At 34.6% G+C, this 12718-nt stretch overlaps 1 protein-coding gene across 8 annotated transcripts in view; it reads right to left on the bottom strand.

Moving 5' to 3' along the window:
- Positions 1-1251: 1251 nt before the first annotated feature.
- LOC145677317 (ciliogenesis and planar polarity effector 2-like) overlaps positions 1252-12718 on the bottom strand; it is a 61495-nt gene continuing 50028 nt past the window's right edge. For all 8 annotated transcript variants that reach the window (XM_081747876.1, XM_081747851.1, XM_081747859.1 and 5 more), the window contains exon 5: positions 1252-8376. In XM_081747876.1, the coding sequence (XP_081604002.1) occupies positions 8169-8376 (208 nt within the window). In that variant the 3' untranslated portion in view covers positions 1252-8168. The remainder of the gene's footprint in view (positions 8377-12718) is intronic.

Raw genomic sequence — 12718 nt, forward strand, 5'->3', positions numbered from 1 at the left:
ATATTTATTTTTCATGTAACACAGAAATTAAGTTATTCATTGCCAGAACAAGATTCATTTTTGATGTCAAGGTGTAATCTGTAAGCTATAAATTCCGTTATCTCATAATTAACTATTAGTTTAAAGTTAGCGATAGACAGTCGAAATTGTTGAAAGTAAGTTCATCTGCCTATGTCTCCTAGAAGAGTGAGTAATGCAATGAGAAAAATAACTGCTGACTTCATTGTAAATCAGATTTTTTTTTTTTCTGAGAAGTTTCGCGATCTATCCAAAATTGGCCAACTTTGCCCTATATGTTCACGAAATTCACTACACTCACTTTTGAGTTAAAACTGTTAAGTTAATTCAATTCACATTCTAGCGACTCCTCGTAGATAAACAGGTAACACTCGTGCTTTCTGTGCGTGTGATTGCGGGTTCAATTTTCGGTGGGATATTTGCTTCGGATACAAGCACGAGTAATGGTTCTGATCTAATTTAAACATTAGGTTCTGTCTCACAGTGCTAAAAATGGACATTCAGCTTCAATCAATCGATCAACTCACATTCTTCAACATGCTGACATCGCACAAAAGTGTTTTCGAACTGTAGTGTATTTATCGCTTACATGAAGTATCTTGCAACTTCTGAAAAAATGAATGTCCCATATCTATCTAGGTTCCAAATTTTCACCATTATCCAGGACGAAAAGGTAACTTAATACGACTGTCATACACTAATATAAACGAGAATATAAAGTGACATACATTAATTTAGTTTGTTTGTTTTCAACTATCTCTCATCCCGCGTGCCCAACTTTTTAGAAAATTTTAATCACTATTGCATCCTTGGTAAAATTGGACACTTCCCAACGGAAATTTGGAACCTAAGTGTCCTGACCATCCTGTTAAACATATATCAGGTAGGTGATAACTATATTCTACAAGTATCCATTATTCTCAGATAACTATATTGTCATTCTTTCGTAACCGAGACCCAGAATGAACTTAAAAGATATAATTTAAATTCAAATACTCATTATTAAAATGTTTCAGGTAATAAATAAATAAAATTTGTAAAAATAATTTATTATTTTAATCTAAACAATACATAAAATATTACTTCATATAAAAATGTAAAAATAAATGGAAGAAAAAACTACACAAATATTACAATACATATATATAAACGTTTCAACCGATTTGTTCGTTTTCGAACATGACAACAATGGACGGAAAGAAAATCCAGAAGAAAGACAGAAAAGTCTGTTTCTTTTCTTTTTTCTTTCTTTTTTTTTTTTTTTTTAAAGAAACACCTTCTTACAGACACTTCATTCACACCAAAATTGTACTTGTACTCCGAAAATAACCAGTGGTTGAAGTGAGACAGTGTGTCAATTTGCAGACTGATATTTCATTTTTTAAAAGGGTTCAAAAGTACGCTTTATTAGAAAATAACGTATAAACATTGAAAAATAGTATTAAAAAAAACTGACCACTGGTACTACTAAGCAAAATCTTGTACAAGCAATTTCCTTCTGCTTTTCTCTCACTTCGAACACTGATATAATTATTTTGTTATAAATCTGTTTTTGTGTTGATTTTTTAAAAATTATTCAATAATAATTTCAACTGTTTTGTGACAGTTTTGTTGGAAGATGATTATTAGATTATGAGTTAAGAAAATTTACTTAGTTTACAATATTAAGCATGAAAAAAGAAGGCATTTTTATGAGAACTAATCAAGTAGAGTGACAGTCTTTTTTATTTCAAATTAATTATTAATTTTATCATTCTTAAAACATAATTTTAAATATAATATTTATTTAATGGACATATAGTATATAATTCGTTTTAAACGACATAGAGCATTTGCTTTACACTAAAAGAAAAACATACCACCTGTTCTACAAGAATACAGCTCAAAGCCCCCCCCCCTCTTTTTTTTTTTTCATGGATCTCTCACAGCCAGAAAAATGAATTCTTCAACTCAAGTACTAATAGACTTCATTTTGAAAAGCAGTGAAAAGTCTGCAGAGGGAACCTACGAAAATCTATGAACTGCACATAGGAAATCTATTAATACGATCTCTGAAGTTATTATGCTTGTCCCAGAACCGAAACAATTACCCACGCTACACCTACCAACGCCTTTTGAAGAAATCTAGGCCAGTACGCAGCAACAACAAATCAGAATTCAAATTTTAAATATAAGTACGATAGTAAATCAACATATGGTTTGAGAATGATAAGGTAAGGAGTTTCGCAAAAGCCAAGTCCGGTATACAGTTTGAGTTTACTGTCGCACCTAACACACCACAAGAGAGTGGTGCATCTCCACACTTTTGCCCAGACCTTGTTTTGTTGAAACGTGTTAATAAACTCTTCATTATACTGCTGCGGCGAGCTTATTTATTGCACTAGCTTGATTTAATTAGTATCTATTTTATTCTTTTCTGAACGAAGTACGAAACTTAATTCTTTGTTGCTTGTATAAGCCATTAACATTATTAACTTATTTGTCGAATGCAACGTAGCCATAAATAGACAATATACTGCACATATTGTGAATTGGTTTGAGTACATTTTGTGGTGACCCACTCAATTTCTGTATCAACTAGTAGAAGGCAAAGCTGGACTACGAGAAATATATTTTCTAGACAGTCTGGGTGTCTCTTCATCCAGATACGAGGAAGAATGCAGATGTTGAAGGTTACTACTGAAGCTATGATCGAAGGCCCATAGAGAACCCAAAACCCGAAGCAGAGAAAATTCTGTATGTGAGAGTACATCCACTGAGAGATGGGCGACGGACTGCAACCATAAAAGCTTGCTGGAAAATCTTGGTTTTTAGACACGAAAATGGGAAGTGCTACGAGTGTTCAACGACTACTAGATGAAAGTTATGATTAAGTAGCGTGGATAAAAACTTGAAATGGAACTCTCGACTTTACTGCCTTAAATACATTAGGTTTCACAAGAATCGACACTTTACTGGATGGGCAACTTCGCCATGACGTAATCATGCACAATAAAAATTAGTGAAAAAAAAAAGACAAATACTGGAACGTGTGATTAATGTCTTAAAAAAAATAGCAAAGCAGGAGTTGGCATTCACAGGGCACGATGTGAGTTCTGAGTCAAAGTTAAGATGGCCGCAAGCGTGTAGGAGTGCATAAGAATTCTCCCACTTTGTTGCTGTTTATGAAGCAATTTTCATCAAGATAGTGCTAAGCGTATGTATTTATTGTTCATAAACCACTAAACTTGCTTTGAAGTAAAATATCTATTGTTTTTCTGTGTTAATAGTAAAATATACCGAAGAATACAAGAAGCGAGAACACCGGCATTCCAAAATCTAAACGATAAACTTGTGAAACAGATATGCAGTGAAGTGAAATCGGCCGTTCAGTCTCCAGGAGTAACGAAGGTTATAATGGATATTATTATTGAAACTGTAATACAGGTGGTGATTGATCGTTTGGAGAAACCATGAAATTTAACTGTGATCAGGTTAGCAACCCACGACATCAAGAGTGAACTTAAAACACGTGACAAAACAATTGCTGATCTAACTGAAAAAATTGTAGAACTAGAGCAGTACCAACACAGGAATAGCATTCGAATTTTCGGTTTACCAAAACGTAAAGGAGAAGATACGGATGTAATTGCTTTGTCCCTATTTGAAGTTCGCCAAGGAATCAAACTACAGTACTCTGACCTGTGCCGAACACACAGAATTGGCCCAGTGGTTTCCGATAAGAACAGACCTATCATAGTGAAATTTACTAATTACAAGATCAGATCATTGGTATTTAAAAGCAAAAGAAAGTTAAAGAATTCAGGTATCACAATCAAGAGAAGATCTTTGTAAGTCTCGACTTCAACTACCCAAAAACGCGACACAGAAGTTTGGTACAAGGAACGTTTTTACTAAAGATGGTAAAATAGTTTTTGTGAAAGGGAAGCAAAAGCACTTCATAACCACTGTAAGTGAGCTAGAAGCAATTTAAATTCAACGTAATGCACTCTCTCAACAGCAAATGTGGGCTGAGTTTTGTCTGTTGTGAAAGTGGAGATAGATACTTTTTTTAAAAAAATATATATATATATATATTTATGTTGATCAGTGTACTGACCACTTCTGTTAGTGACTGCCTCATTATGCTTTGTACAATTCAGTCTTACGATATTTTTGTTAGTGTCTATTGTGTTTTTGTATATGTCAGTATTCAGGGGTATATTTGTAGTAAAATTTCTGTTTTTGCACAAAGTAGGTCACTTATTCTTTATGAAGATAATGAATCAGATTTATGTTACTGTTTTTCAAAGCCTGAGACAAAGTGCGGTACCACTCTGGCTTTAAAGGGTTTACTAGTTGGTATATTATCGTTACATTGTAGTTGTATTATATGGAAATTGTCTAACAATAGTTATAAGTAACATAGGCATAGTACAAGGGAGCATTTAAATACCGGTATCAACAAAAATTTTCAGGAAAAGTTTGAGTGTACAGCAGGACAACAGTCTCAGTTTTTAATGATGTATGCTAATGTTTGTTCCATTTCACCTAAAATAGATGAAATACGTTTACTAATGTTAGAATCTCAGTGTGCTGTTTTTATAGTTAGTGAAACGTGGCTTGACAATTTAAGTGATACAAAGCTCATTAATATACCTGGTTACTCCGTTCTTCGATAAGACAGAGAATATCATGCCGGGAGAATTTTAATGTATTACTTTGAAAATTTTGATGTAAAACTAGTTGAAATACCTCAGTTTAAGCAGAATGCCTCACGGTAATGGACAAAATAAATTCGCGACGCATAGGTGGAATGTATACACTACCAAGTACCCTTTACAGCAAATTGTCTATTCTTGAGGACCTGATTACACACGTATATCCACAAGTTGATTGTCTTGATATAGCAGGTGACTTTAATTGTGATAAGCTCTGTCCTGCCTGACAAAGCCGAAACAAAATATTTGTACCGTATCCTTGATACGTTTGGTCTTGTCCAACTCATTAAAGAACCAAACAGAATAACAGAGTTCGGTGAATCATTACTTGATCTCATTATTACCGATAAAACTGACATGGCAGCATCAAGTGGCGTTAATCCACCCATTGGATTATCCCATCACTGTGTAACACGTGATATCCTGAACATTAAAAAAGCGCCAAGAAAGTCATTTGACATTACTCGTTATCGCAACTTCAATACATTTAATCACGATGCATTACTACAAAATGCCGAAGCCTTGAACTGGAAACAAATTGAATTCCAGGAATCTATAGATGCTAAAGTTGATTTTTTCAGACTTCTTTAAGACATCTGTTCGATGCCAATGGAAACGGTTAAAGTTTCAAATAACAAATTGCCTTATGTGTCTGGTAATACGAAGCTGCTAAAGAAAATACTCGATCGTGCGCTCCGTAGGTTCAAACACACTAAATTGCAGCAACACTGGAATGAGTACAAAGAACTTCGTAATTTTATTACGGTAGTTATTCCACAAGAAAAGATTGTGTATTTTTCTTTCGTGTAAATAATGCTATAATGTAACGTTAATAAAGACCAGACGTTACATAATTTGGGAATAGGTGGAAAAAGTCATCGTTGAACCTTCCTGAAGAACTAAATTGTTCTGACGTCATAAACCGTCATTTTGCTAGGGTTTCCGAAATCTCAGTAACAAGCAACGATACATTTGATAAACAAATGAATCAGTACAGTTCACTGAAACACACTGATTGTGGAACTCCTTTCATGTTAAGACCTGATCATGAACATGAAGTTAGAAGAGCAATTGTTTACATTAAATCCAATGTCGCGGGCTTTGATGGAATAACCCTACATGTCTTAAAATAGCTTTACCTGCTATCATAACTCCCTTAACTAATATTGTGAATTACTCTTTATCGAAAGGTAAACTCCCTAATCCCTAGAAACTAGCTAAAGTTCTGCCATTACCAAAAAAAGCCTTGTATTAAATCAATTAGTGACCTTAAGCAAATAAGATATTGCCAGTTCTTTCAAAAGTAATTGAAAAGTTAGTGCTCCAATAAATTATCTCATATACTGATAGCTCTGGCATACTTCCATGTGAACAATCTGATTTTCGTAAATTTCACAGCACTTCTACTGCTTTGTCGAACATTAAAGACAATGTACTTCATGCACTAAATGACAAATATGTGGTCATGCTAGTTTTATTAGACCTCTCAAAGGCATTCGATAATGTCCAGCACGATGTTCTCTTAGCAAAAATGAAATACTGTAACCTTACAGTAAATACCATAAAATGGTTCGAATCATATCTACATAAGAGAAAACAGCAAGTTCCTTTATGTAGTTCCTCTCATTACAAAATTTCTGAAGCTGCTGTCTTGATAGAGGTGTTCCACAAGGCTGAATTTTAGGACCAGTTTTGTTTACCTTATATACTGAAGATCTGGTATCTGTCGTATAGCATTCAAAGATGTACTGTTACGCGGACGACACTCAATTGTTTATAAAAGCCTTGCCTCACGACTTACCACAAGTTGTTCGACTCCTCAACCAAGATCTTAATACTATCAGTAACTGGTGGTGCACTGATAACGGCCTTGTTATTAATCCCTTAAAATGTACTTATACTGTTCTAGGTTCCGTTAATCAAATGAATAAAATTGTTCCAGGTAAATTAGAGGTACAAATAGTGGACTCAAAAAAGACTATTCACCTTGTGTAAAAACTCTACAGTACAAATCGATGATAAGCTTTCTACGAATAATCACGTCTCTACTCAGTGTTCAAAAGCTCTGGGAATATTAAGAAACTTGTACAAAACATGAGACTATCTGTCCAAAGATACAAAACTACTCCTGATATTCCACATCATAGACTCAAGCAAACCACTGCACCATTTTCTGCATTAGCTCCAAGGTCATGGAATAGTCTACCAAATGTAACAGAAAAAGCTAAAACATTTAATTCCTTCAAGAAAATGTTAAAAATGTATTTACTCAGCCAATAAAATTTAAGTTCAAGTACCCATGATTTGTATTCTATCACTTCACCACGTAGATGAAATCACACTTGACTTGCTACATTATTATTATTATTAAATAATCATGCATTGTAGAAATATTTCATCAACTCCTCTTCCCCGACCTCCCCGCATTGTCAATCGCAAGGATATCTTATTTTGTCTCTGTGTTATACATTGGTTTGTGTTCGTTTTCATGTTTGTATGTGTATGCTTTCTTTTTCACTTATAGTATTTGTGTATGTGTGTGTTTTGTTAAAAGTACCACTGAATGTAATCAACTCTATAGCAGACGAAATGCTTGATGAACTAGAAAGTGAAATTTGTAATTCTCCTTTTATTGCAATATTACTGGATGAAACAACAGATACAACAAATAAGTCGCAACTTTCAACAATGTTACGCTACGTGACTATGGATGATAAGGTGGAACAACAATTTCTGGGATTTTCAGATGACAGTGGCAGTGTAGAGTGATGTCTGCTACACCATTGGCCAAGCACGTTTTTAAATGTCTTGTCAAGTACGATATTAGGCCAAACAAACTTGTTGCTCGAACTTATGATGGCGCTGCGGTAATGTCAGGAGAAATACTAAGAAGCTTACTCGAGCATGAGAAAAATATGACGATGCTCTTTTTGTGCATTGTTTCGCGCACAGATTTAATCTTATTCTTTCCCAAGCAATGAACAATATACTGGAATGTAAGATATTTTTTCAAAACTGACTGGATTAGCAGATTTTTTTTTAAATCATCGAGAAGACCTTGTTTTGGACAAGGAAGTAAAGAAACGATTTTCAAAAGTTGCTTCTACCAGGTAGAATTATAATTCCCAAATTCTTCAAACTGTTTATGAAAATCGAGTAATGAAATGGTCACTCACTTGAAAAAAGTTTGAAACATAAAAAAGTTTTTTATAATAATTTTCCAACAAAGACTGCAACAGAAATTCAAACTACTGAGTTAAAATTTAAAAATCAGGAACACAAAAAGATTATGTTTAAAATGTGTTAGCTTGCTATTAATTTTGAATTATTTCATCGCAAATTTAGAAATGAATACAACCTTCTACACTCTTTATTATTGATACCATACAAACCCTTGTTCTAAACATTAACTTCTATCTTCTGAGAAATTATTCTTTTACACGTATCATATCATTTCACAATGCCTTGTTTCAACAAATAATCTTGATCTCTCATCCACAATCTTTCGCATATGATATTCAAATGCGGAGCCAACTGGTGGACCTCATTCCTTTCGGAAACGTACAAGTTATCTATCTTCAATACAGGTACTCTCCACTTTCTCTCAAATTCACAGATCTCTGACGACATTACTTCCAATCCAGTCATTACATTGTACCTACGAAAAATATATATAGAAGTAAGTAACCATTACGAATGTTTCTTACGTGTAACTAAATTAACTTAAAAAACTAATTTTTGGATTAAAGTTGTTCATTTTCCAAGTAACGGAGGTTAAATTTTGTTGAATTTGGAATTTAGGACTTTCTCTATGTATTGCATACTACAGGGTTATTATAAATGATTGAAGCGATTTCATAAATTCACTGTAGCTCTAGTAATTGAGATATTGTAACAAAACTCAATAGTAACGTAGAAAAACTCAAAAAGTTTTGTTTGTTGCAGGTGTACTTCAGATTTCTTTCATGAGAGCGCAGCAGTGAGCAGTGAAACAAGATGGCGATAGGCGCCGAGAAAGCATTTCATGTCATGATGCCGAGAAAGCGTTTGATGTCTGTCGAATCACAAAGGGGGCTCATATCGAACATTTGTAATTGTTAACAAAAACTTTTTGAGTTTTTCTGTGTGTGAAAAAAATTATCGCAATACATAAAGTAATACAGTTATTACAGAGCACCTCGAAACCATAACAATAGAAAGAAATTCTCTGGATATATTCAATACGCTGAGTAACACTACGAACGGTTTATTCTATAAAGCGGAAAGCTACGAATATAAACATTGTTCCTCAGTAATTACTCCATTGATGCAAATCTATCTTTTTCTGACAAATCTAATTTAAAATGGATGGTCTCACGCCAAAGTGAACTAACTCCAAATTTCTATTTTTTGAGTTACACATGGGAATAAGTTGCAAATTATGTAGTCTTTCTTATGCCAAAATGAACCAAGCTATTTTGTAAAATGATATTTTTTTACGATAGGATTTTTGTTTGGCATGAGGTTAACAACACTGGGTTTAGGGCGACAGAACGAACTATCTACACAAACAAGATGGCTTCTCCGGGAGTTAGTTCAAAACGAACGCTGAGAAGTGTTCGCGTTAATTATGTAGATGAAGACGGTTCTGACATAAGTTGTGGATCCTCAGATGTCTATAAACCAGATTCTAATGCGGGGACGTCTGAGACGGGCAGGCATATTTTGTTTATTGGTCAAATTAGATCAACAGAGTAATATTGTGTTTCTTATCCTGTGTTATGAATTCGAGTTAAACTCTTCATATGCCAAAGTGAACTAACTTTAAAAAACAGTTTGCGAACGCTCGTGTGAGTGACATATTAGATGTATAACAGTATGGCAAATCTCGCAAGTATATTACACACTAAATGTTAAAATTATTGAGTATTAGTGACCAAATACGGAATAATATACTTATTTCCAGAGCGATTTGTATTTAGTTCATTTTGGCATGTCAAGAGTATTATCACTTTTCATAAGTTCGAACGAAAAGAGATGGATCATACCAATAAATAGAACTCTCAGAATCCTGATGTATGAGCAACTGACGAAACAATAAGAGTATTACAAGGCTGAACCCAACCCATGACCCGACTCGAGCTTAAAAGCTTGACCTGACCCGTAACACGAGTACATCTGACCCAACCCGACCCGTAACCCGAGTTACTGTGACCCAACCCGTGATCCGAGTTAGAAAGACCAGATCCGTGACCCGAGTTTCCTTCACCCGATTCGACCCGTTTGAAAGCACTAACAGTACACAGGGAACGCTGACAGTATTCTACTTTCTGCGAAAATGAAAATGAAATGAAATCTTTAAGTTTAACGTCCCACGGTTATGCCGGTTAGGCTAAAGGAGACGGTGATAATGAGAAATGAGTGAATGAAGAAAGTGGGAGGAAACGAGAGAACCCCGAGAAAACCCACGAGCACGGTGTTTGTCCACCACAAAGTCCACACGGTGCGACCTGGGTTCGAACCAGGGACCGCAAGCACCGGAGGTGAACGCTCTACCACTGAGCCACCGCGCCCCCATTACTTTCTGCGAGTTACAACAGACTTTTGAAAATATAACTCGCACAAACTAGAATACTGTCAGCGTTCTCTCTTCGTATCAATGGCAAATCAAATACCAAAGTCTTATGCCATAGTGAACTAAGTTACAATTTGTATTAATATTATTGTATTTTGCACTATTATTTTGTTGTTACCCACTTAATATTCATCGTAGTTAAAAGATCAATATTTGTAACAAAAGATAGAAATAAAGCTATATTTTCAAGTGTTATGTAGATTTTTTGAAACAACTAAAACTTTAAGCCTCGATTTCTCGAAAAGCTGTTTTTGGCGGTTGGTTCACTTTGGAATGAGACCATCCAAATATGATAATAATAACAACAATAAAAATTACTAACGGGATTTAAATTAAAGCATGATGCACATCTTTCTTTTAATCTGTCTCAGATTTTTTTTTTTTTTTTTTTTACCCATTTTCTCGTAATGTTTCATTGACGTACTCGTATACTCATAGCTAGGGATCTGTAAATGCGGATATATCCGCAGAGATTAGGAGATAAAATTATGTATGTTCGTAAAAACACGATAATTTTCGCTATCATTCTGCGAAGCACTATTAGTTACTGATTATTTTGTAATAAATCGCGATTACCCTTTGGGGACAAATAACAGTCAGAACCAACCAGTTTATTACTTTTTTCCCTATTTTTTAACATTCTATATTAAACATGAAGTGTTAATGTGTGTGTGTGTGTGAAGTGTAGTATTGATTATTGAGGACTTTCTTTTTTTCTTTTCTTTTCTTTTCTTTTTTCTTTTTTTTAAAAAGAAAATCTTAATTTCATCTGTGCTCACTCATGTCTTATGTAGAGTAAGAAAAAAAAAGCGACGTTATTTGAAATTATTTGACACATACATTGTTATGAACTTAATAATTTTCTTGTCAAAAATCTGTATGTGGGAGAACCTCAAGTGAATACATATTTTTCTCTTAAATTCGGAATCTGTGTCTGCAAGAATTTTCTTGCATTTTATTTTAGGTAGTAGACTTAAACCAAAATGAATTGTATTTTATATTCAATTTAAATTTGATTGATATCACATACTAGGATTCACAAAACTACAAAGAAGACATTTACAATTATGTTAGAAAATCTTTTTTGAAATTATAACTGTCGGGTCAATCCATGCTAAGTGATCGAGAAAAAAGGAAAATTGCCGTTCGACCTTTTCAAAAAAATATAATTTTTTCAGAAATGTTAAGTCGATATATTTGTACTTCAAAACCACAATTTTTTAACAACATCGCATGGCGACGCAGCGGCTGCCGCCATTTTGCGTTTTCTCGATTTCAGGCGCTTACGTTGTTTTGAATACCTCAGCATGTATTTGTCCTACCAAACTGAAAATTGCTGGACGCCTCCAACTTATGCAGAGCTAAAACTTTGATTTCTTAACATTTTTGGCCTAAAACCACTTGAAAGGGATGAAAATTAGGGCCTATAATAGCAACATTTTTGGACATTGAAGACATGTTTGGAAAGAGGAAGCAACTGACGTAGAGGTCTGAATTTGTGTGTGCATGTAATCCGGGGTCATAAGTTTATACTAAAAAATTTGCAGACCTGTAGCTGCTCCCAAAGGCCTGAAAAAATCGTAAATTGGGGAATTATGCCAATTTGGTATATTTCTCTGTCCAATATCTCCAATGGTCCAGGATTTAAAAATCTGAAATTTTGAGAACAGTTACTCCTTTAGTATACCATAACACACAACAAAGCGCGTTTTGTGCTTTTGAGCAGAAGGGGGTCAAAGTATAAAGGAATGATGTCATACTCTAGGAGTTGTTTTGTTCACAAATTCAACTGGAAACTCGTTTTTGTGACATAAAATAAAGTAGGATGAATGGTTAGTCCAGTCAAGGTTCTCCAGCTCGTTTCTTTCCTCTAGTTGTGACTCACTGTCTTATCACACCCACAGCGGCACTAGTGAAGAATGCCACTATCAGCAGAAGGCGAGCAAAGTCAAAACGTACACATGACAAACAGTTCGTAAGTACTCATTGCTCTTGTTGCTGCTTGGTATATCAATGATATTCAATCATGTTTATTCTTGTTTTAACTGTCAACTCATGCAAGAGACTGTTGCTCTTTCGTTTGATCTGTATCCCTAGTCAGTGGACACTCACTCGGTGTAAACACTTGTTTTAACTGTCAACTCATGCAGGAGACTGTTGCTCTTTCGTTTGATCTGTATTCCCTAGTCAGTAGACACTAACTCGCTGTAAACACTGACTGGAGAATGTAGATCAGAAGAAAGAATAACAGTGGGTGTGATAAGACAGTGAGTCACAACTAGAGGAAAGAAACGAGCTGGAGAACCTTGACTTGACTAACCATTCATCCTATTTTATTTTACGTCACAACAACGAATTTCCAATTGAATTTGTGAACAAAGCACCT

Source organism: Thermobia domestica, chromosome 2, assembly GCF_964235325.1.
Source record: "Thermobia domestica chromosome 2, izTheDome1.hap1.1, whole genome shotgun sequence".
In the NCBI taxonomy this organism is placed as follows: Eukaryota; Metazoa; Arthropoda; class Insecta; order Zygentoma; family Lepismatidae; genus Thermobia; species Thermobia domestica.